This window comes from Xenopus laevis, chromosome 1S, assembly GCF_017654675.1.
Source record: "Xenopus laevis strain J_2021 chromosome 1S, Xenopus_laevis_v10.1, whole genome shotgun sequence".
NCBI classification, from domain to species: Eukaryota; Metazoa; Chordata; class Amphibia; order Anura; family Pipidae; genus Xenopus; species Xenopus laevis.
Genome location: NC_054372.1, coordinates 109,723,887 through 109,750,356, shown reverse-complemented (window position 1 = coordinate 109,750,356; position 26,470 = coordinate 109,723,887). Strand labels below are relative to the sequence as shown.

Here is a 26,470-nt window from a genome sequence, read left to right as displayed (position 1 = left end):
GCTCACACGTCTCCATTATCCACCTGCTGCAGTCAAGTGATGCCTCTTACACTGCCACCCAGTGCAATGACTTGGGACGTTGGTATTTGGTTTCCTAGGTAACGTGGCTTTCCTGTGCTTGCTGAACTCCCGGCATTCTCTCACAGCCACTGGCACAAGGGATGCTGGGATTCGTAGTTAACAGCAGGCCTGATGCAGTTCTTGTAGCTCACAGCTGAAGCAGCATGTAGAGTGAGAGATGATAACTAGATGCCGCGCCCATAATGACAGCAGCAGCAGCTCAATCACCAGCTCCCCATAGACTCCCTGTGCAACTGGGCTTACAAGTCATCCTATACCTTGTGCCACTAACAATCGCCCCACAGAGGTCTCATTAAGCCATAGGCACCACATAAGCGCACACAGCAAACCCCTGGGGCAGTGCAATAAATTAAATGGTTGGTGCAATTTCTGTGCATTCACAGTCACTGGGCGCTGCTCTGGCATTTCCTCTATGCAAAGTACTTACTTTCTGTGCATCCATGGCCGCTCCTCTGGGCTTTTATAGAAGAGGATAAAGGAAAGATGACTTGTGTGAATGGGCGACCAGCCCGAACCCCTCCTCCCCAGCAGCTCCTATATCTGTGCTGAAGGCTTTGGGAGCTGGAGCACAAGAACACCTGCCAGTGGGGAGGATGAGTGACGTGCCAGTCATGTGACCATGAGAAGGGGGGCCGAGCTAGATTAGCAGTTTAGAAAGGAATAGAGTGCTGCCTCCTGCCGCTGCTATTCATTTGAATCTCAGAGTTGAAGTCCTGGTACAACTGAACCACTTATTGGATGGGAGAAGGATTTGACCTGCAGACAGCCTATCCAATCCCTGTGCAGCTGTAACTGAGGGGAAAACGAGCAGTATCTGCAGGCAGCCGGCTGGGAATAAGTTAATTTAGTGCTCCAGTGCTATTCAAGTAGCCAACCCTCATACATCCTAATTATGTTTTTTCACTTATTAAAACTCACTCTTAATACTCATTACTTCTTCGTACTTGGTCTTGGTTTTAAAAGGCACCTCTCACACGAAAAATGTTTTTCCCTATGAGCTCACACTCTGGTTGGGGAAACCAATAGGCATGGGTGTCCACAAAAATTTTTCCAAGGTAGGGCAAGTAAGCTAATATCATATAGGGTAACATCCCACTGAACATGAACCTATTCATGACAATGCAGAAGATAACCCAATTATGGCTTGTTTGGGGTGGGAAGTATAAAAAACATTTTGCGTTTTTGGGAAATAAACTTTTTGGGAATTCGGGTAACTGCACCCTCTTGCCCCCTTATGTTGACACCCATGCCAATAGGCCAAGGGAGCTCTTGGTGCAGGCAGCCATACAATGGCACTGAATATAGTACCACAGCTTTCCATAGTTATGCGTGTGTGTGTCGTCGCATGTGACGTCCCTCCAGTGGGGGTAACATATTTCAGGTGCCTTTAAAATACTGCAACAACCTGCCTCTGTCCTGCACTGCCTTTGCTCATGTCCTGCTCAGCCATCCACCAGTGTTACTCTAGGCACTGGACCTAAGAAACCCCCATATGCTTGTAATATGTGCATGACCTCACTTCCAGTTGCATGTGACATCACTTCAACACTGCATCAGTATGAGCCCCTTTAAATGAATAAGAAGCATTCCTTCATGAGCTCCCCTGCAGCTGAGCGCTTCAATAAGGAACAAAGGGGAGCACAGGTTTGAGCTCTTGTCAGAATGAGCCCTGATTCACTAACTATTCAGAGGAACATTAGAGCCCAGACGCAAATTTTGCAGATGGAATCTTGGGGGTAGATCTCTAACAGGAATGGGGGTATCCACACAAACATAGCCACCATCAGGGGGGTATGGGGGGACAGTCATCCTGGGCCTGGTGGATTTCAAGTTTTAAGAGGGGCCTGGTGGTGCTGCACTTCCCAGATTAGCAGTGACCCCCCTTGAATGGGCGTTAAAGCAGGACAACGCTTAAGAGGCAGCTCAAATTTTTAAATGGACTTCATTTTTAGTTTTTGAATTATTTGCCTTCTTATTCCCTCCATTTCAAATGAGGGTCACTGACCCATCTAAAAAGCAAATACTCTGCAGGCTTCATATTTATTGTTAGTGCTACTTTTGATTACTCATATTTCTATGCAGGGCTCTCCTATTCATTTTCCAGTCTCTTATTTAAATTATTGCATGGTTGCTAGGTTTGCATCTTAGCAACCAGATTTCTGAAATTGCAACCTGGATAATTGCCAAAATAACTAAATAACTTAAAAACCACTTATAATAAAAAAAAAATGAAGAACAAATGCAAATAGTCCTCTCTACAGCATACTAAGGGGCAGATTTATCAAGGGTCAAATTTAAAATTAGAAATTCAAATTTTTAAGTAGGTTGATCCTATTCCCCCGAGTTTAATATATTCGATTTTTATAATTAATTTCGATTGGTTGAATTTCAACTTCACTGAAGCAGCACAGAAGATCCATTAGCAGTGCCAGAGGGTCGGCGTGACAAATGTTTGCAGGGCTGGGGGCGGCTTTGAGGGAAGCTTTTAGAAAAAAATATTCGGCATGCAGCACCTCCTTGATATGGACACATTCCTATGATTTTTATAGGAATGTGTCAGTATTGCTTTAACCCTTGGCACTTGCCCCAACCTGTTTCTAACCAGGAACCTAAAAAAGGGTGAAGCCTGTCCTGCCGGACCTTTTATGTCTAATCTAAAGTATCTGTTTCCTCTTAAGCCCCTTAAGGCTAGTGGCCATTACACTATCCTAAAGTTTATGGGAATTATGGTGCTGTTTATTTGACATTGGTTTTGATATATACATTACATTGTTTTCCTATATTTTTAAAATTTTTCTTTAAATTAAGGTATTTGGAGGTGTATATCATGTTAACAGAAGTTAATTTGTAGAGAGCCTTTTTGTCCTTTAAAAAGTATACCGGTATGGGATCCGTTATACGGAAATGTCAAATTATGGAAAGGACTTCTCCCATAGACTCAATGTTATCCAAATCAACATTTTTAAAAAAAGGTTTCCTTTTTCTTTGTAATAATAAATCAGTACCTTGTACTTGATCCAAACTAAGATATAATTAATCCTTATTGGAGGCAAAACTAGCCCATTGGGTTTATTTAATGTTTACGTGATTTTCTAGTAGACTTAAAGGGATAATGTCATGGGAAAACATGTTTTTTTCAAAACGCATCAGTTAATAGTGCTGCTCCAGCAGAATTCTGCACTGAAATCCATTTCTCAAAAGATCAAACAGATTTTTTTATATTCAATTTTGAAATCTGACATGGGGCTAGACATTTTGTCAATTTCCCTGCTGCCCCTGGTCATGTGACTTTAGGAGAGAAATGCTTTCTGGCAGGCTGCTGTTTTTCCTTATCAATGTAACTGAATGTGTCTCAGTGGGACATGGGTTTTTACTATTGAGTGTTGTTCTTAGATCTACCAGACAGCTGTTATCTTGTGTTAGGGAGCTGCTATCTGGTTACCTTCCCATTGTTCTTTTGTTTGGCTGCTGGGGGGAAAAAGGGAGAGGGTGATATCACTCCAACTTGCAGTACAGCAGTAAAGAGTCACATCAGAGCACAAGTCACATGACCAGGGGCAGCTGGGAAATAGCCCCATGTCAGATTTCAAAATTGAATATAAAAAAATCTGTTTGCTCTTTTGAGAAATGGATTTCAGTGCAGAATTCTGCTGGAGCAGCACTATTAACTGATTCATTTTGAAAACATTTTTTTCCCATGACAGTATCCCTTTAAGATGTGAAGCTCCAAATTACTGAAAGATCCATTATCCGGAAAACCCCAGGCCCTGAGCATTCTGGATAACAGGTCTCATACCTCTATATGGTTTTTCTAGATAAGCTATCAGTCCCCCTCCTCCCCCAGGAAATGCCCCTAAAACTAAAGAATAATAAATGGTGAAAATGTGTTTGGCAATTGGCATGTATGTAGAGAATAAACAGAAGGGCTATAGTGGTTAGGTTTGATTGGTCTATTACAAGTTAGCAAATTATAGCAATTTATAGTAAACATCTGATTATCTGATATTTTCAAAAGTGCAGTTTAGCACCGGTGTTAAAAAAGTAAAGTTTCTTAATAATCTTGAAAGCATAAAACATGATTTGCAGTCTGGTTTTTTTTTTAACCCTGCAGTTTGAGAGAGCCAGGCACAGGTCATACACTCTGAACTGTCAAATACAAGTGACTCTATGCTAATCCCTGCTCTTATATTCAGGAAGTAACATAGCAACAAGCTATTAAGAGTGTCAAGCGCTCATATGTTGGAGTATCAGGTACCATGTCATATGGCGTGCCTCCAAGCGGACACAAACTCACTGATCTATGTATAGCTCAGAAAATGGAAAATTCTATCATACTTACCGTAATTTTCCTTTCCTGGACTGAAGCATGGCAGTGGGCACTAATGGGTTAACTCCCTCGCACAGCGGAAGTACAGGAACCAATAAACCTAATTCCCAACCCCCTTACCCCATCTCTTTCCCTGTCCGAGCTCAGGTACTGAAGGGGTGGGCCGTGCCCACTGCCATGCTTCAGTCCAGGAAAGGAAAATTACGGTAAGTATGATAGAATTTTCCATTTTCCTGTCCTTCTGCATGGCAGTGGGCACTAATGGGAATTAACTAAGCAGTACAGACTTTGGGCGGGAAAATCATTTATTAAATTGAACTGAAGAGAGGACTTTATGCCCGAAACCAGATTTGTTTTCGAAACAAACATCCAGCTTATAACAACGAACAAAAGTAGATATAGAGGACCATGCGGCTGCACTGCAAATTTCTTCCGGCGTAGCATGAGCCTCGAACGCCCAGGACGCAGCAACCGCTCTAGTGGAGTGAGCCTTAACATGGGGAGCCTGCATAGCTTTGAGTAAATACGCCTTCTTAATACAAGCTTTTATCCAGCTTGCAATCACACGCTTAGAAGCTTGATGGCCCATAGAAGATCCTTTAAATAGCAAAAAGAGACTATCACACCTCTTGAATGCCTCGGTTCTTCGCAAGTATACTGACAAACACCTCACCAAATCCAGCTTATGCCAATTTACTTCTTCTTCCGTAGAGGGGTTAGGGAAGAAAACCGGCAACACAATCTCCTTACTAGCATGAAAGGAGGAAACCACTTTCGGGAGAAATTTCTCTGGTAGCCTTAACGTTACTTTATCATGTAACATCTTCAGATATGGTTCTTTCCTCAGCAATGCTTGTATCTCCCCCACTCTCCGTGCTGACGTTACCGCTATCAAGAAAGCAGTCTTCATTGACAGGAGGTCCAAGCTAATTGACTCCAGAGGCTCAAATGGTTCCGTCATGAGAGACTGAAGAACCAAATTCAAATCCCATGATGGCAAGATTGGTCTCACTTGCGGTTTCAGATGTTTGACTCCTTGAATAAAGCGGGTCACTAATGGATACTCCGCCCATTTGACTTTCGTCAATGCTGACAAGGCTGACACTTGTACTTTCAGGGTAGCCAAGCTGAGATTCTTCTCTAAGCCTGACTGCAGAAAATTTACTACTGCCGACTCGGTTGGTGATGTAAATGAATCTCCTGACAATGTACACCACTCCCTGAATCTCTCCCAAATCCTATGGTAGGTATTCTCTGTTGATGGCTTTCTAGCTGCCAACAGTGTGTCAATAGCCATTTCTGCGAGCCCTAGCTCTGTCAGCTCTTTCCGCTCAAAAGCCACCCCGTCAAAGCCCATTTTTGTGGGTTTGGGTGGCATATTTTGCCTTGGCATAGCGAACCCTGATGATATGGTAGTTTGACTGGATTGTCCAATGCCATTTCCCACAACCGGGCAAACCAAGGCCTTCTCGGCCACCATGGCAATACTGCTATAACTGTCGCTTTGTCTTTCTGAATTTTGTTCAATACCCTTGATATGATCGGGATCGGCGGAAAAATGTATGCCAGTTTGAACATCCACTTCAGACTGAAAGCATCCTGACACAATGCTTGCCTCTCCGGGCACCAAGAGCAGAACAGTCTCACCTTCCTGTTCCTGGATGTAGCCATGAGGTCTATCTGAGGGAGGCCCCAACGATTCACTAACGTCTGGAAACTCCCCTGTGACAACTCCCACTCCCCTGGGTGGAGTGTCCTCCGACTCAACAGATCTGCCAGAATATTCTGACGACCAGGGATATAAGTTGCTGATAAGTCGAGGAGATTGTTCTCTGCCCATTCGAAAATCTCCAAAGTCAGACTCAACAATTTCCAGCTGTGAGTCCCTCCTTGTTTCTTTATATATTTCACCGTCGTTATGTTGTCTGACTGAATGAGGACTGCTGTCCCTTTGAGCTGACTTTTGAAGCTCACTAGCGCCTGCAACACCGCTTTCAGTTCCCTTAAGTTCGAGGACCACGTTACTGCTTCCGGTGGCCATATGCCTTGTGCTGACATACATGCCGTATGAGCCCCCCATCCAAGGCTGCTGGCATCCGTCGTGACCATCTGCCACGATGAGCAATCTATTGGCTTGCCTTGAGAAAGATTGAATGGATTTAGCCACCACTCCAGACTCTTCACTGTTTGTCGTGAAAGAATAATGATTTGAGACTGAGTAACTCTTTTCCACTGTTGAAGAAACTCGAACTGAAGCTGTCGAAGATGAATCATTGCCCACCTGACGGCATCCTTCGTAGCTACCAGTTTCCCTATTACCTCTTGACAGATCAGAGCCGTGGTATAAGGGAACATGATAACATTCTGCACTCTTCGAATAATGTCTTCCACTTTGCCTGGGGGAAGATATAGTCGCGACTGCTTGGTATCCACTAGAACCCCCAGGAACTCCATCCGTTGTGACGGGACCAGTTGTGACTTTTGGAAATTTATTAACCATCCATGTTCCTCTAGAACCGTAATGGTCAGCTGGACCTGCTGGTTCAGAAGTTGTTCGTTTGAGGCCTTTATCAACAGGTCGTCCAAATAGGTGAAGATCTGAATGCCCTGCAGGCGTAGGGCGGCTATGATTGGAGCCAGAACTTTTGAAAAGGTTCTCGGTGAAGACGCTAGCCCAAAGGGAAGTGCTCGGTATTGAAAATGCTCCCCTCTTACCGAGAACCTGAGGAATCTCTGGTGACTTAAGAAAATAGGGACATGAAGATATGCATCTCGCAAATCTATCTTTGCTAGCCAATCGTTTATCCGTAGGTTCTGCGAAATAATACTCAATGTCTCCATTTTGAACGACTTTACTTTCAGGAATGAATTTAATGCTCTGAGATCTAAGATAGCTCGGAACTCCCCCGACGCCTTTTTCCTGAGGAAGATTGGAGAATAGACACCTTGTCCCTTGTGGTTTTCCGGCACTGCTGAAATTACTTCCTTTTCCAACAGCTCTAATAAAATGTGATTCATTGCTCGATGAGCTTCCGGAGTTTTCGGAACCTTTGATTCCACAAACATGCTTCTGTTTGGCTTTTTTGAAAACTCCAAGTGGTAACCTAAGGATACCACCTCCTGGACCCAACTGTCCATCGTAGTTTTTCCCCAGACTGCCTGGAATTGAAGTAGTCTTCCCCCTACTGGCGGCAGCTGGGCCTGAACACCGTCAGAACGATTTAGGCTTTCCCTGCTTGAACTCTTTTTTGAGCTGATTTTGCACGCGATTTCTCCAAAAGGGCTGCCTATCAAATTGCCTTCCAGGCCTATAGGTCTTAGCCTCCTTAAACGGCATTCTGTCCACCCAGCCTGCACGGACTGGCTGACGTCTCATACGCCTTTCTTGCGGCAAAAAGGAGCTCTTACCTGCCGAAGCCTTAGAAATAATACTGTCGAGTTTTGACCCAAACAGCAACTCCCCCTCGAAAGGGAGCGCACACAGATTGAACTTGGAAGGGGTATCTGCTTGCCAATGTTTTAGCCACAGCATCCTCCTAGCTGCCACTGCATACCCCATATTTCTGGCTGCCAATTTCAGCACCTCCAATGATGCATCCGTGATGAAATCAATAGCCACCTTTATATCATCAACTAGGTGACCCACCTTGTCTTTGTCTCCAGCCAGCTGCAGCTCAGTTTCTATCTCTTGCAGCCAGATCTTGGATGCCTTCGCCACACACGTGACTGCTACCGCTGGCTTGCAGAGTAGCCCCGAAACCGAATAGGCCTTCCTTAACACTGTATCCTGTCTCCTTTCTACAGGATCTTTCAAAGAAACCCCCTCATCCACTGGTAATGTGGTCTTACGAGCCACCCTTGTGATTGCAGCATCCACTTTGGGGGGGTTGGTCCACCGACTCACATCCCCCTCCGCATACGGGTACATCTTCTTCATGTGTCTAGGTTCTGAGTACTTTTTATCTGGTACTGCCCACTCTTCCTTAATAATATCTTTTAGTACATCGTGGACTGGAAATACCAAATCTTTCTTTCCTGATGATTTAAACATTCTGTCCTGCTTTTTCTCTTGTTCAGTGCCTTCTAATTCCAATACTTTCCGGACAGCTTTTATTAGAGGTTCAACTAGATCCAAATCAAACGAGGAATCTTCATCCAATACAATTAGCTCCTCTTCCTCCTCTGAAGTAGCTGAAAGGCTACACCTCGCTGCCCCCTGCTGACGTGCTTCACACTCCGCAGACATCTTAGGATCACGGCTCTCTTTCCCCATTACTGGGGCACTGGGACCCACTTTCTGTATCACATTAGCTGTCACAGTTCCCACTAGGTCCTCCAGGGATTTGGCCATAGACTCTTTAAACCAGTCTCTCATAGCACTCCACTGATCATCTGCTCTCTTGCCAGACATAGATTCCCAGCACATTAGGCATACTTTTTGTTATGCATCGCTGGATTATCACATACTGAACACTCTTTTTCCACCGCCTTCCTTGAATGATGACTCCTCCTCCTAGGTGACCTACAGAGAAATGAGTCTGTTACCATCACATAGGAGTCACCATACATCTCTCTGATACACTTACCCCCTAGAGGATGACCGGGATCTCCGGCTCCTAGAACTCATGCTCTGAAAAAAGAGGAGTAAACATAAGTAGCTGTACAGTTCACATAGGTCCCCAACAGGTAGGCCTGCAACACCGCTTACATTCAGGCTCTCCCAACTAGCAAGCGGCTCCTGCTGCATGTACTGCATACAAAACCTGCTGTACAACAGGTAATGGGCCCTTTAAGAGCTAAGGGCGCCTTGAGATGACATCATCGTCAAGCCCCAGCGTCTTACCGCGGGATCCGACTTATTGCGCTCAGAACGCCTTACTGCACACACCGCGTCTTACCGCGTTCTAAGAGCCCAGCTACCAGGCTCCACCGGCTATATGTGAACCGGTCGCTTCGGTGAGGCAGAGAGAAACCGCACCGGCACAGGGGAATCCTTCCTGATGCGAGGACAGGAAAAAAGAGATGGGGTAAGGGGGTTGGGAATTAGGTTTATTGGTTCCTGTACTTCCGCTGTGCGAGGGAGTTAACCCATTAGTGCCCACTGCCATGCAGAAGGACAGGAAAAAGCAAATGTCTATAGTAAGAGAAACAGTTTTCTTGAAACCTGCACCAAGCTGTACAACTATTTTTATAGTGACAAAAAAACAGAACAAAATTTGGAAGTCCTCACAGAACAAAAATGGGAAGTCTTTAAAATGCTGCTTAATAAATATACATGTCAGTATATTACCCTTGTAAGCAAGGAACATTGTTGCAAAGCAAAAAAAAATTAAACTGGAAGGGGTGGGACTTTTAATATCAGAGGGGGGGGGTCAGCTGGTTGATGAGAACAAAAAAAAGCTTAGATTCTGAATTCACATTTTTCGTCTGTATACACAAATGAGGAACCAGCTAATAAAGGTTTCCTTCTTAATGGTCTCAATTCTAGTAATACAACTAATGATGCATGGTTCACACATGAAGAAATTTTAAAAAAAAATAGAACATAAGATAAACAAAGGTCCGGGCCAGATGGTATTCATCCCAGGGCATTTAGAGAGCTTAGCTCTGTGATTGCCAAACCTCTTTACTTAATTTTTCAGGATTCATTGAGGTCTGACATAGTACCGAGAGAGACTGGCGAATTGCTAATGTGGTGCCGCTATTCAAAATGGGATCCCGTTCTCAGCCTCAAAACTATAGGCCAGTTAGTCTGACGTCAGTGGTAGGAAAGCTTTTCGAAGAGTTAATAAAGGATAAGATACTGGACTTCATAGCAAATAACAATACTATGAGTTTATGCCAACATGGGTTTATGCGTAATAGATCTTGCCAGACTAACTTAATTTTTATGAGAAGGTAAGTAGAGACCTTGATTCTGGGATGGCAGTGGATGTGATTTACTTAGACTTTGCTAAAGCATTTGATACAGTGCCATACAGAAGGTTACTGGTTAAATTAAGGAATGTTGGCCTGGAACATAATATTTGTACCTGGATAGAGAACTGGCTAAAACATAGATCACAAAGAGTGGTGGTAAACAGTGGCGTAACTTCGGATGCCAGGGCCCCCCTGCAAAAAACAATTTCAGGGCCCCCTCTGCACAAAATAGTGGGAGAATTTTATGTATAATATCCCCAGAACTAATAGAAGGATGGCACACTCACGATGTCAGATATAAATAGCCCAGAACTATAGAAGGGTGGCAAAGTGCCAATTACATGCACAATTACAACTTTGCACATTAAGGCAAGGAAAGAGTTAAACAACCACAAGGCAGTGCAATAAATGTGATTTGTATCCTTACCGCCCTCATTCTTTCTATGCTGATAGTGTTAATTATGCGCATAAAAAGCTGCCTTTCTCACTTAAGTGTAATTCATGTAAAATATGTTAAAGATTCTGTCGTCTTGTGCCCCTCAGTGATTTCTAATATCCTTATCATTTACAGTAGGGGGTACATTATCCCTTATAATACATGAGTGATACTCAGAGTTCCCTGTATAACTCAGCCTGCAGCCTTGTGCCTTTATATGGTGACAGAACAACACCTCAGTGACTTCTAATATCCTTATCATTTACAGTAGGGGGTACATTATCCCTTATAATACACGAGTGATACTCAGAGTTCCCTGTATAACTCTTGTGCCTTGTGCCTTTATATGGTTACAGTAACGCAACATTAGCACTATAGTGTAATTTTTAATTAATGGGATTAAATGCAATGTCTCAAATGACCCCGCCTCACAAAACACAAAAATCATCATGCCAGTAGCTTGCTCACCTCGGCACCTGTAGTACCCACATAGCTTGTTCCCGTAGCGCTTATTGCTCACCCTCCATCCTGGCCGTTGCTCTTGCTTTAGGGAGTTACTTGGCTTGTGTCCGGGGTGAAGGGGGACAGTCCCCGGTAGGATCTGCCGGAACGGGGGCCTCGCTGTGCAGTTGGTAAAAGCCTGAGCTAAGCAGCATCTGTTACCCCTACCTCCAAGCGGCATGTGACGGGGTAGGCAGGAGGCAGAAGGCACCAGTCCCCAGCAGGATTGGGGCCAGGCAGCACACATTGGGGTACATTATATATAATGAGGAGTGTAGCCCTGGTTTTCCCGCGCACTGTTTGTATCCTGGGCTGAGCTAGAAGATTATAGGTGTTTGTGAGTCACTAGCAGGGCACTGAGCAGTGGTGTAAATAAGCCACCTGGTGACTCTGCAATGCGGAGGTGGACTCGGGCCATTCAGGACTTCCCCCCCTTCAGAACAGGACAGGACTCCCCCCCCCCTTCAGAACAGGACAGGACTACCCCACCCCCTTCAGAACAGGACAGGACTACCCCACCCCCCTTCAGAACAGGACAGGACTTCCACCCCTTCAGAACAGGACAGGACCCCCCCCCTTCAGGACAGGAATACCCCCCCCCTTCAGGACAAGACAGGACTACCCCACCCCCCTTCAGAACAGGACAGGACTTCCCCCCCTTCAGAACAGGACAGGACTACCCCACCCCCCTTGAGAACAGGACTCCCCCCCCTTCAGAAAAGGACTCCCCCCCCCCTTCAGAACAGAACAGGACAGGACACCCCCCCCCTTCAGAACAGGACAGGACTTCCCTCCCTTCAGAACAGGACAGGACTACCCCACCCCCCTTCAGAACAGGACTCCCCCCCCCTTCAGAACAGGACAGGACTACGCCACCCCCCTTCAGAACAGGACTCCCCCCCCCCTTCAGAACAGAACAGGACCAGGACTTCCCCCCACTGCTAGGGCCTTAATAACGCTACTGCATACATACTGAGATGGGACACTCACACAGGAGACAGCAGCAGCGCGAGAACAGAGGAGAGGAGTGGGAGGGGCAGAGCCACGATGGAAGACAGGACGGCAGAGCGGTCCTAGAGACCGCTGGATTCACCGAAACAGCTTCTGCTACTACTGAGGAAGCAGGCCCCCACCGGGCCCCCTGTACCCCCGGGCCCCCACGCGACTGCGGGGTCTGCTTCCTCGGTAGTTACGCCACTGGTGGTAAATGGAACATTTTCTAATTGGACCAGTGTTGTTAGTGGAGTACCGCAGGGCTCTGTACTAGGTCCCTTGCTTTTCAACTTGTTTATTAATGACCTGGAGGTGGGCATTGAAAGTACTGTTTCTATTTTTGCAGATGATACTAAATTGTGCAGAACTATAGGTTCCATGCAGGATGCTGCCACTTTGCAGAGGGATTTGTCTAAGTTGGGAAACTGGGCAGCAAACTGGAAAATTAGGTTCAATGTTGATAAATGCAACGTTTTGCAATTTGGCAAAAATAATATAAATGCAAGTTATACACTAAATGGCAGTGTGTTGGGAGTTTCCTGAAATGAGAATGATCTTGGGGTTTTTGTAGATAACAAGTTGTTATTAACTCAAGGGATGAAAACATAATTATGCTTCTTTATAGGTCCCTGGTAAGGCCTCATCTGGAGTATGCAGTTCAGTTTTGGACTCCAGTTCTTAAGAGGGATATAAATGAGCTGGAGAGAGTGCAGAGACGTGCAACTAAATTGGTTAGAGGGACGGAAGACTTAAAGGGATACTGTCATGGGAAAAAAATTTTTTTCCAAAATGAATCAGTTAATAGTGCTGCTCCAGCAGAATTCTGCACTGAAATCCATTTCTCAAAAGAGCAAACAGATTTTTTTATATTCAATTTTGAAATCTGACATGGGGCTAGACATTTTGTCAATTTCCCAGCTGCCCCATGTCATGTGACTTGTGCTCTGATAAACTTCAATCACTCTTTACTGCTGTACTGCAAGTTGGAGTGATATCACCCCCTCCCTTTCCCCCCCCAGCAGCCAAACAAAAGAACAATGGGAAGGTAAACAGATAACAGCTCACTAACACAAGATAACAGCTGCCTGGTAGATCTAAGAACAACACTCAATAGTAAAAACCCATGTCCCACTGGGACACATTCAGTTACATTGAGAAGGAAAAACAACAGCCTGCCAGAAAGCATTTCTCTCCTGAAGTGCAGGCACAAGTCACATGACATGGGGCAGCTGGGAAATGGACAAAATGTCTAGCCCCATGTCAGATTTCAAAATTGAATATAGAAAAATCTGTTTGCTCTTTTGAGAAATGGATTTCAATTCAGAATTCTGCTGGAGCAGCACTAGTAACTGATTCATTTTGAAAAAATTTTTTTTTCCCATGACAGTATCCCTTTAATTATGAGGGGAGACTGTCAAGGTTGGGGTTGTTTTCTCTGGAAAAAAGGTGCTTGCGAGGGGACATGATTACACTTTACAAGTACATTAGAGGACATTATAGACAAATAGCAGGGGACCTTTTTACCCATAAAGTGTGTTTTTTTTTTCTGCCCACTACACCGTTAGGGCCATGGTTGATGGGGAGATTTGTAGCCCATGCTAAAAATGCACGAATGCAGGTAACAAATCTCCCGAAACCACTTAAATAGTTCTTCCGAAATTGCCCTTAGTTGCCTTGTGAGGAAACTTTGGGTGACTTTCGAGATGCATAGGATTTACCATAAGTGATTTCAATTATAGCAGACACATAAGCATTTTTGGAGATTTGTCACCCACTGCCATGCATTTTTGGCATGGACAACAAATCGTCCTGTAGGCCATCACCCTTATGCAAAATGTAGTGATGTGCTTTATATAGTGAATAAAGTACCCCCTGTTATAAGTTTCCAAGGAGTTACATGGCCATATAAAGCACAAGGCCGAAGACAGAGTGTTTTTATACAGGTCATTGAACTCCGAGGTGATTTTTAATATCCTCATATTTTGCAACAGGGGTACTTTATTTATTATTATACACAAGTCATGTGACACAATTGACATCACAAAGCTCCGATTATAACCGATGACATAACTAAGCACCATTTATAAGCTAAGGTGCTAAGGATATAATTTACAAGATATTCATGGCTCTTATGTATTATGTAATAATAATACCCTAAACACAGAATATCCCTACTTAGTCACCAGTTAAGCAGTAAGAAAATGAAGACCAGGTTTTATTTGTTGTAGGAATCCAATAAAAAAGCACTGCGTAACTTGTAGACGCTATATAAATAAATGATAACATAAAGTCGAGGTTTATAAAACATATACACATGCATGGGACCTGTTATCCAAAAAGCTCGGGACTTGAGATTTTCCGGAAAAGGGATCTCTCCGTAATTGGATATCCAGTTAAGTCTGATAAAAATCCTTTAAACATTATTTAAATCCAATAGGATTGTTTTGTCACCAATACAGATTAATTATATCTTAGCTGGATTCAAGTACAAGGTAATTATTCTATAGTAAATAGAAATACATTTTAAAAATGTGAATTGTTTGATTAAATGGAGTCTATGGGAGATGGCCTTCTTCTTTCTGAGCTTTCTAGATAATGGGTTTCTGGATATCCCATGCCTCAATTGTGAATGTACCAAAACTAAAAAAAAGTGTAGAGATTTTACTTTATCATTAAATTAAAGAGTATTGGATCAATATACTTTGGCCCAGGCACATATTTTGGTCCGATGCTTCCCCAGCACTGAACCTATCGCAGAAGAAGGAGGTATTTTCCCCTCAGATTGTCACCAGAATTTGCCACAAGTGCCTGATGGTGGGAAATTAACCCTAGTGACCAGGCAGTGGTAGGACTGAGAGACGGGAAGATATAGTAAATAAGAGTAGACCTAAATAGAAAGATAGATCTGAAGAAGAAACAAAAACTGTAAAGTTGTAGCTTCACAGATAATAGATTGTTGGCTGTGGGGTGAGGTACCACCATATGAAAGCTGCAAAGAGAAGATAAATCATTCAGAAATTGTTAGTTGAAAAGTTGCTAAAAATTGCCATTCTATGATCTAGTTTAAGTTAACGTAATGGGAATGCTCACCTTTAGCATAGTCCTACCAAAGCAGTAATGTGTAAGCATGACCCCTTTTCTTTCTTCTGCAGCCCAATCTGGTTGATGCAAATGAAAGAAGAGAATGCAAAGAAGCACTTAACCTGGCACTCTCTTTTTCACTGCTCTCTCACTGCTGACAATCTGTGGGTGTGGTTAGTGGACAAGAGTGTTAGTGCTATGTTGCATCCACTGAAAGTTGTGTTATGCACCAGTACGCATGCAAAATAGGTTCCATTTTTTCCTTCCCTGGTGTAAATTTGCCTAGTGTTATGTATATCATATCCTTGATGAACAGCTTAAACCAACTTCAACACAAACTCTTAAAATCATGCTCCCTTCAGCTATTTACTTTCAGTGCTTGCTGTTCAGTAGTAGAAAGAAATGTAGGGGTTGGATTGAACATTTTGCAGTTTATCCAATCCCTGTACTAGGGCTCATTTGTCAACACTTTCTCATTATCTAAACAAGCCCCAATGACCCTGAGATTAAAAAGTTAAAGGAAGCAATATCAATATCTTAATATTGGTTGATATAGATAGTTATGCAGATAGTTTGATGCAGAATTGCCCTTTTTAATGTTTAATTCCAAGATTAGTCAAGTAAATCCATTATCTTTTTTATATACTGACATCTTGTGGTAGAAATGTAGTACTACAAGTCTGCAGACAATGTATTTATTTGTGGCCATGAGCCAAGGGAGCCCTGTACTTACAGGAGAACTAAACCATAACGATGAATATAGCTAGGAATGGCTTATTTTATACTGAACTTACAGCTTACACCTAAAAATGAAAGTGTTTTAAAGTAATACAAATATAATTTAGTGTTGCCCTGCACTGGTAAAATTGCTGTGTTTGCTTCAGAAAGACTAATATTGTTTATATAAATAAGCTGCTGTGTAGCAATGGGGCAGTCATTCCAAGGAGAAAAGGCTCAGGTTATACAGCAGATAAGCTCTGTAGAACATAATGGTGTTATCTGTTATCCACTATTCAACCTGTGCCATACAGCAATTTCCGCCACTGCTACACAGCAGCTTGTTGGTATGAACTATAGTAGTGTTTCTCAAGCAAACACATCAGTTTTATCAGTGCAGGGTAGCAGTACATTAAATATTAATTACTTTAAAACACTTTCATTTGCTGGTATTACTGTTCCTTTAAGCAAATAAATGACGTTTGCCTGTTATAGCAGCTTATGCTACAGGGTGTAGAATTCACTGGTTTCTGATCTGCCATGTAATGAAATCTGAATAACTAACTAAGCATGTATTGCAATGTTTATATTCTATATATACAGTATATTGTGAGTTGTTCCCTAAGCTCAAGTAACTGACAGCAGCAAAGGGCTTGCTTGAACAGAAATTAGTATGTAATTTAAATGATTGCCAGTTCTTTGTTCTGGGAACTCCTACAATCTTTTACCAGGGTGACTACAACGAGCACTTATCACTTATTGATCAACCCCTGAAAAAGTATTGGACTACAAAGTAGAATTTCAACCCCAAAACTCCAAAATCCTCTTTGGTTTGTGCTGGTGGGAAAATCCACATAACTTAAAATGACACTGATAAAGCCCCAGCATAGACAATTGTAGGGATCATAATGTTTTTAATGCTTACAGATTTGTGTTGCTTTTCTATGTAAACCAAAACAAACTACAATTAAATGACTATTTCAAACATAGACATGCAGTAACACAGGTATTCAGAAAGAAAAGTGCAACAATTTTGCTACAAAAAAAGTTTTATTTCTTTTGTACATAAAAAAATCTATACATCTGTTTGACTCTGACAGACATTTCATTTAAAATAGGGAGAAAGAACAATTTTACTTTCATTTCCATCTAATTTAAAAAATAGTGTCTCCAAAGGTATCTTGTAGTTTCATTTAGTATATGAAATGGAAATCCTACTTGTCAGTCTCAGTGGTTGGAAACATGGTGGACAAGCAATTACTGGGCCAGGTATCTGCTTGAGAAACCCTTATACACACAGGCATGAGACATACTGCAAACCTGAATTATCAGCCAGCCTTCTGTTCATTTGCATGTCCTTGCCTAGATTAAATGAAGCATATTATTTATATATATTTACAGGCAAATTTCCTTTGTGAGCACACAGCAACGCATTCCACCCTCCATGGATTCCCACAGAATACTTGGCACCTGCTTAGACTCTGTACAGTTATATAGCCCACTGCTATGCAGAGAAACTGTAAACATGACCTTACTGGATTTGGAGTGTAGGAGTCAGTGTTATGAATGGGTTAAGCAGACATATTTGCTGTTTGCGATGTATGAAACACTACCCCTTTATCAAGTACATCAGCAATGAGACTTTGTCCCTGATAAACTGAGTAGGGGAAAACTCTACTGGATGGGATAGTTTTTCTAACAAACTACATTTATAAGAAAGGAATCAGATTTTGTAAAGTGCAAAAAAATGTGAATTCAGCATCAAAAGCTAAAAGAAATATTTACCCAGATGGGGTTACAGAGGTAGGCAGCATCAGGCCTGCTGCATGAAAAGCCAACAAAGCTCCTTATATTACAACCAAAAAAACTTTCAATAGCTGCTTGCCTTTTCTCTCTCTATTAATGCTGTATTTCTGAAATATTGTTTTTAATCATCTCCTGAGAACTGAAACCAAGTCTGACAATTGTTTTTATATGCAAAAGAGTTGCTCAGACAGGAAGTTGCCATAAGATCACACCGTGACAGACTAATAAAAAGAAATACGAGGGGTTATCTAATAAAAGGCACTAAGTTTGCCCAGGAGCAGTAACCCATAGCAGCAAACCAGGAGGTATAATTTACTGGTCACCTGTTTAAAAGCACACATCTTATTGGTTACTGCTCCTGGGCAAACTCGGTGATGTGTATTAAAGGGAAAGTACTGCCTTTTAGGAAGCAAAATTCTTACCTAAACCCTTTCCTTCTGACAAGAGTCTATCTGTATCTGGCAGCATTTGCCTTGTACAGAGCAATTTTCCCATGTTTTGTTCTCTGCAAGAGCAAAATTAGTGTCCAAGTGCCCTCCTGTGCCATAGGCCGCAATGTTTCAAAACTACAGGTTCAAGCATGCAGTTGTCCAAAATGTGCGCAGAGCAATAGCTGCTATTGAACATGTCTGTCCACTTTACAATAAAATAATGTTAAAGCATATTTCATGAGAGCTACCAAAGATGTTGTCCATGTACAGTAACAGCAAATGCTGTGGACACTGAATTCTGTGGGGGATTTCCCTGATTAGACAAGCCATATAGAGGTAGGCTGCAAATATGTGAAAGAAATTCTATTAACAGACAATACAATTTACAATTAAAAAGACAACTAAGGCTCTGTATTGCTAATACTTATTCAGTAACATAGTACAGTGATCCATACCAGATTATTTATATACTGTATATTTATATATATATATATATATATATATATATATATATATATATATATATATTCCATTATATTAAACTTGCTTAATATACATGAATTGCTGGTAGATGAGGTTGCTATGAGCGCTGCACTCCAGCTCGTTTCGACCAATGTCAGAGAATGTCATTTTTGTTCTTTATGGCTGCATTACAAATCCTTATGTACAGCATCCCTACAGATTGGTAGAAATAAGCACTTATAATATTCAGAGCAAGCTCACCAAATTTCGTTGTTGGCTTCTTCCACAGGTATTCTGTGTATAATACCCAATAGTTCAATGCATTCAGTAGTTTGTGGAACAAATCCAGGGCAGCAACTTGTCTGCAAAGTTCTTTATTGGGAAACTGAGTTACACAACATGTTTCGGGCCTACGCCCTTTATCAAGTGCACTTGATAAAGGGCGTAGGCCCGAAACATGTTGTGTAAACAGTTAATAAACTGGCACTCTCCTAGTAAATTGAAGTTACCTTCAAAGAACATAGTAATATGATATAAAGTTGTTCTCAGAAGACCTACCAAATGAAAGAAAGACTTAGTTTCATGAAGCTGAATGCAAAAATATTTATGTGCAATATCTTTAATGCTAGCCACCTATAAGAAAGCATCATGTGTTCAGGAATGACATCAATACTCCTTTAGAAAGCCCTAAAATCTGCAATGGAAGACCATTTAGTGTATTAGTTAGACTTTTGGTCAGGTAGGAATGGCAGAAATTTACCATGCCAATGAGAGAGACACAACGCTGTAGAATGATTCTTACTTTAACAAGAGAGATAACCTCACAGAGGTTTTGCTAAATAAGCCCTGGCCCCATGACTGTTTGTCTACTACCAAACCTGAAGTGTGGTGGCTAAAGCGAGTGAACAGGAGCATTGTACAATATCCCTTGTTGGAAACAAAGACCTCTGTTACCCATTGAGTAATAAAAAAACAATCAAGGGGTAGAGAGGAAACCTGTTCACACTTATAATTGACATTAATACGTGGAATGCTTTTTTTATACTGGACAGTTGTGAGCAAATGCATGTTCTTTGTAACTTGGCACCTTTATCATTTCTGTCAACAGCCATTACTCACAATTACCTGTTTCAGTCCTCCATAACATTGGCTGGCCTGTGTACATGTTTAGTGCAAATTCTAAGAGAATGTGATTACAGGAATACAACAAAGTGCTTAGAAAGATTTTGTTACTGTGGTGTGGTTAAAAAATGGAGTGAATACAAAAATGTAAAAACAATTTTATAAAAACAACCATACTTTTTTGCATTCCCTCGTCTTGTAACATTCTAGAACTTATACCCAAAAGACTGACAGTCAAGAAAAGCTTCATCTACCAGTGTATAATAACAAAACATAATACAGAGACATCGATAATGCAAACAATACCATGTTTTAAAGCATTAAACCCAACTTAAAAATGGGGGGGGGAGGGAGTAACAATATTCATGTCTTTTTTTTTGTTAAATCACTTGACTTTCCACTCGCTGGACACCTAATACATCCAAAAAGAAAAAAAGTATATAAACAATGCTGCTTGCAGAGACCCATATAAACAGGAAGTTATAAACCCTGCTTTCATTTTGGCTGCTTGTGTTAATTTTGGAATGTCATTGGGCTCCAATATTGCTGGGCTAGATTCAAGCTGTACTTGTCCCCGAAGCCTAGAAAACAAAGTCATACGTAGTGATCTTAGACACATTTCAACATGTAACATGCACCACAGTTAAATGCCCAAATAACAGCAGGAGTGTGCTGATGGCAAATAGTAAGTTACGGCATTGGAGACATTTTGCCCCTTAAGGAGATTAAAGAAGCCTGTGAATCCGCAAGCTCCTAATGAATGGGGTTTGGTTATTGCCACTTTTTACACTTGTGTGGGGACTAATTCTAATGCAACAAAGGATTATATTCACTCGGTCTGAATGGCTCATTAACATTTATGGCATTGAACTTATGTGGCTGATTTAACAATGCAACTGAATGACATAAGAGGAGGAAAAAGTAAATTAACACAAAATTATCCTATGCGAAAGATTCAGGCGAATACTGAACCAAATGCGAATCCTAATTTGCATATGCAAATTAGGGGTGGGAAGGGGAAAACATTTTTTACTTCCTTGTTTTGTGACAAAAAAATCACTAAATTTTCCTCCTTGCCCCTAATTTGCATATGCAAATTCAGATTCGGTTGGGCCAGCCCGTATCCGAATCCTGCTGAAAAAGGCCGAATCCCGGACCAAATCCTGGATTCGGTGCATCCCTATACCAGATATTTTTTAAAAAATAATTCGAATTTGTGAGTTTTTGTGCAAAACAATTTGAATCGTGGCAAAAATTCAAAATCAAACCTTGATAAATCACCCCTAAAAATTATGAAATGAATACTTCTGACAAGTTGAAAGGAAACATAGTGATTTACTATCTGCACATGTAAAAGTAAAATAATCCAACCACTGAGGCTTTTCTTGTCCTTTTGCATATTTGGGCTGACCTTCGCTCCCACTCCACTGCCTGTCAGTGGAAGCAGGGGGATCTTATTTCAATCATTTGAGATGGGGCACAGAGTGGACTGACTTCTCTTAGCCTGTAAAAATATGCAGGCAGAGAGCAGCAGAGCCTACTGCTCCATGTGCCCATGACTTTAAACATACTTCTAACTCCACAAATCTAAATAGCATAACTTGCATGGTAAATTGACTGATGTATTTCTTATGAGGATGATTCTCATTAGATAATGGAAATAGATCAGTAGTAACCTCAACAACAGATTATTATGCATAATGAGCCTTAAATAAGGCTACTTAATCAAGAATCCAGTGCTCCTTCAACCACGGAACAAATCTGGGCGTTCCTTTCAGCTTGCTTTTAAAGTGATGGCCTGAGTTGTGAGAATAACTCTGCTAGCCAGATGACAGGCAAAACACAATATAAAAATAAGAAAGTCTTGGGTTATGCAGACAACATAATTGTCACCAGATGAAGCCCAGTCAGTGAAGATAGAAAGGGACAGGAAGTAAAAATAAAATTCTTGGAGTAAAATTGGAGTAAAATTCTTCTCCTTGCGGTCACCTACCATTGGTTTCAGTTCTTTGGCCTCAGCTGCACTCCCTGGCTCTTTCATTGCTCTTCTACTGTTTTCCACAAACTCCTGGAATTAAACACAGTTATATCTCTCAGTTATAACAATAAACCAGCAACTTTGTCTTTATCCACAGAAATGGTTGCTGCTTACTAGTTAAAAAGTATAATAAAATTATACATATACTCAGGGCTGCCCTTAGAAATCATGGGGTCCCGGACAACAAAATTTCCAGGCCCCCCTGGGCCCCACTCACCCCAGATCCCACCCACTCCACATCACACAGACATCACCGCTAAAAAAAGGTATCCCCGCCCCACACACAAGTTATAAAAAGCTATTGATGGTCAGGGCCAGCCTATAAGTTAAAAAAAAAAACTGTGGCGCCAGCGTATCCGCACTATAAATCCAGCTGCCTTGCGCTGAGGGCCCGGTTAATCCAAGTAAGTGGAGCACAGCCAGCCCCCCTTAAGATCCAAAACCCACAGGGTGGATGGGTTAAGGCTGTCTAACTCAATGGCAAATTGCATTCCTTCATAGATTAAATCTTCCCTGACACCAAAAATTGGTCATCTCCAATTCAGTCCAGCAACAGTGTAATAAAAGTCCTTTTATTAAAGCAGGTAGGGCTCAGAGAAGCAACATTTAAATCCTTCATGGCAGTTTTTCCCAGCTTTAAAGGCTTGAAATGTTTCTTTTGTTTGTCCTAGCTGCTTTAATAAAGGCCATTTTTTTATATTGTTGCTATTAAAAGTGTCTTTCTGGTTGATACTTACCATGAGAACTTTATCCATGTAAAATTCTTTGCCAGGGCTTCCATCATTATACTTTGTGTCAATAGCAAAGCACAGGAAGAGGACATCAACAACCATTTCATAGATGGAAAGGAAACAATGTGCAACTAGGAATGCAAATAGGCAGACAATGATGAGGGGAAGCATCCAAATGGTGTAGTCCCGTTGATAGTTCAGAAGCATAACGCCTGCCAGGCCTGTACTGCTCACAATCAGTATCTAAAGGCAAAAAAATTAAATCATTAAAATCACGGTACTTATAGTGTAATTTTATGATGATAAAAACAAAATTTTACTGTTCTTTTACTCTATTCACCCTAAAAACAATGCACTCCTAAAATGAACTCAGTAGTACCAATAATAACTGTGGTGCTTCCCAATGTACAGTATAGCCACATCAATGATCTAACAGTAAAGAAATAAAAACTAAAATACATTTACAACACCTCCTGATGAACAATGAACACTCCCAGCAAGGTACCCTCTAAGGTGTGCACAAATTTTCAGGCCAGTGCACACAACAAATTGTAGCACGCACAAAGAGTTTTGTGTTTGAGAATGTTTAAGTAAGTAAATGTTACATTAATTCTGTCTCAGAAAGCGCAAACGAAAGAAAACAAGATGGGGAGCTACTGGGTCAACTTTGGAGGTACAGATCTTACCTGCTAAAGGGCTGTTGTTGTGTTGGGCAGGTATAGAAGCCCAAATGATAATGTACATTTCTGACCTTCCTCTTTAGTTAAACTTTAGTTCTCCTTTAACACTAGTGTAAATGATGGGTCTCTTTATTAGTAACTTGTCAGTAGATCATTTAGGTCTTGCAAACCTTTCAATACAAGATCTATTAGAACTTTTTTTATGCTTAGAAAAGAGAAATATTCCATTACAAACTGTCTGGTTTAAGTTCATCAAAATGCATGAGCTGTTGTATGAATGTATTTTCAACCATTATGCATTCTAGTAAACAATTTCAATAAAATGTACTTGCCCTCAAGACAGTTTGCTGCTGTCATTAGATAAATGCTGCCACCACTTCAATCCCTGAGGTTAAACAGAACTCATTAGCCAAGAACTCACATTTCCCTCCCTATTAAATTGTGTATTTCCATGGACTGGGAGCAGCACAATGAATTCAGCTCTTCTATTACTCTGTAGTTCTGATAACAGACAGCTGACAGAAGAAAGGCTTTTTTTCTGCAGCACATTGAAGACAGAGGCACCTAGCTAGAGGTCATTACACGCATACTTAAAATAAGTATATAGAATTACCTGTCTACGAATTTATGTTACAGAATTGTTAATGGTATCAAGATTTCAAGTAGCATTGATTGTGACTTCAAAATGTGACAGAGAGAAGTGGCATTTGTGCCTTTAATTATATTTCTACTTAGAACAGCACAGTGGGAAAAATACTATATTTGAGGAAAGCTTGTGATTTCTGAGCTAGATGATACTAGATGATCCTAGATGAATGATACTTAAAGTATATATTCCAGAAATGACAAAGGGTCTGCATGTAACAAAAGAACATGGGGCAATGTATCCTCCTAATTTACTTTCTGTCCTTGTTTAAAATTGAACCATAGCACAGTCTGAATGTTCTAAACAAGTAGTGAACCTCCACTACTTGTTTCTCACTGGCTTTCGTACAACTGTCCCTCTCCAGTGAATTAGCTTTAGCATCTCCTTAAATAGTGTCCCACGAACACAGTTTGGGAAAAAAAAAAGATATCTGTATCCCAACCAAAATAAACGTGTGTTTAAACCATAAGGAATCAACTCTCTTTGATGAACAGGAGGCCAACATGGAGTAAACAAATTAAAAATACATTTTTATATCCCTTTTAAGACGGGAAACATTTAACACGCATTATGCTTTTTATACTCTTTCCTATGAGCATCACGAAAAAAAAATTCAATACAGTATGTAATAAGGGTCCTACTAATAGGAACTTACATTCAAAACCATTTGTGTACTTGAGCAAGATGGTGTTGACACTGGCTGCCAACTCAACCATTCCTGACCAAGGCTGCAACCTATTGGGTAGTGGCCAGATATCACTCAACAATGTTGAAATACCTTGTAGGGTGATAGTCTACTGGGCTATGGATGTGGCCCTCTCCCAAAGGGTCTGCATGGAGCCCCAGTGTGATGTGATTGAATTGGGGACTGTGGTTGTTAAATTGGACATAGGCCAATTAATAAACTACTAGATCTTGTAGTAGAAAACCACAGTATAATAAACAGGAACAATATTGGTTTTTTTAGAGAAAAGAAAGAAATATAACTTTGTCTAGCTCTATACCCAGAACGTAGAAATAATCTTACCTTGCCAAGGAAGAGCATGAAATCCCCCACCGTGTTGATAGCTGCCACTCTTAGAGCATTTTCTACTAGAATGACTAGTGCATCTTTTGCAGAGGTACAGAAGTTTGTGCTGTTGATAGCTGTTGCTGTGTAAGCATTCTTTGGAGAAAGGAGATAAAGCACTTAAGTAAAAGTCTAATTCTTGCCACTCTTTTAAACTGGTAAAAAAAGGTAAATAGACCTTTTTGAAAAAGAAACTATTATTACAATTTTAATTGTATAATTTAATTTCAAACTGAATTCAGCAATTTTAAAGAATAGTTATTATTCAAGAGAGGCACTTTGTTGTGGTTAATTAATGGAAATACTCCTTCGAAAAAATGATCTGTATATGCAATAAACTACCATTGAACAAAAATGTAATGTGAACAATCTTATTCCGTGTGCCACTAGATCTAGCATTGCAGTTGGACAAATGCAGCCGTGCTAATTACTTAACAAGACTTCTGACTTTGGGATAAACCTGATTACACTGACAAATACAGTAGAGTAGAACTGTACAGGGTGCTCATAGTTTAGGCTTGAGACTGTTCTATTATATATTGAAAAGAAAGAAAAGTTATCCATGCTCATTTTATCCTTATAAACAAATTCTGGATATATTATAGAATATTTTTGACCTTGATAAAAAATTGCAGAATTGTTAATGTATTCCAATACAGAATGATGAAGTGTCAACTAGAATTCAAGCCTATTTCCTGTCTAGGGGACTAATATATGATGAAGGCAGGTGTTGGATTAGATTTAAGTAAGCCTTGGATCAATTGCTTGTCACCTTTGATAAATCCATTTGTATGTCTTTGACTTGTACTCAGCTAACATTTGCAAATCATCAGTGTAAGTTATACTATATAGTTATACTAAATAGTTCATCATGATATATAGTTTCAAATATACACCAAAATGTTCTCTTCAATCACTATAATGATTACTGGACTGCCAAATCAGTTATTTTCCCTTGCGTCTGTATACTGGGCACAAAAAAAGCTAAAAAACTACAAAGGCAACATAAGCAATTATTCAGCTTGTTCTAGGCAAGGACAAGAAAAGGTCAGAGTTATAGCGCTAGTATTCCACCATTTCAATTTCATGCTTCATTCTTTTAAACCAAGCCATAATGTCACGAACGAAAACACTGCATCAAGAAACAAACTGGTTACAAATATAACATGTAATATTGTGTTTTGACAATTATCATGATCTATATACTATACAGGATCATACACACGTCTAGCAAATTTATTCAGAATAACACGTACAGTATAATGGCCATTGAACTACGGAAAAGGCAGAATGACAAATACATCATGAGGTCTTTCTACCTAAGCAACTAAACCACAGCTGATAGAGTATTCATATTCAGCATTGGTGATGAAACATTTTTTAACAGGCTCCTGATATTGAATCTTAATAGGCATGCTCTGCCTTACAAG

The 26,470-nt window shown here is 41.0% G+C and overlaps 2 protein-coding genes across 4 annotated transcripts in view; both read right to left on the bottom strand.

Moving 5' to 3' along the window:
- Nucleotides 1-868, bottom strand: part of fsd1l.S (fibronectin type III and SPRY domain containing 1-like S homeolog) — a 30,827-nt gene extending 29,959 nt beyond the window's left edge. The window contains exon 1 of one of the 3 annotated variants that reach the window (XM_041580082.1): nucleotides 509-868. In XM_041580082.1, the coding sequence (XP_041436016.1) occupies nucleotides 509-523 (15 nt within the window). In that variant the 5' untranslated portion in view covers nucleotides 524-868. The remainder of the gene's footprint in view (nucleotides 1-508) is intronic. The other 2 variants (XM_041580083.1, XM_018243764.2) reach the window with 2 other exon arrangements.
- An 18,323-nt stretch (nucleotides 869-19,191) lies between these two features.
- slc44a1.S (solute carrier family 44 (choline transporter), member 1 S homeolog) overlaps nucleotides 19,192-26,470 on the bottom strand; it is a 60,421-nt gene continuing 53,142 nt past the window's right edge. The window contains exons 13-16 of the mRNA XM_018243763.2: nucleotides 24,999-25,136; nucleotides 22,652-22,888; nucleotides 21,870-21,944; nucleotides 19,192-20,457 (exon numbers count right to left, since the gene is read on the bottom strand). Of these exons, the coding sequence (XP_018099252.1) occupies nucleotides 20,434-20,457; nucleotides 21,870-21,944; nucleotides 22,652-22,888; nucleotides 24,999-25,136 (474 nt within the window). The 3' untranslated portion in view covers nucleotides 19,192-20,433. The remainder of the gene's footprint in view (nucleotides 20,458-21,869; nucleotides 21,945-22,651; nucleotides 22,889-24,998; nucleotides 25,137-26,470) is intronic.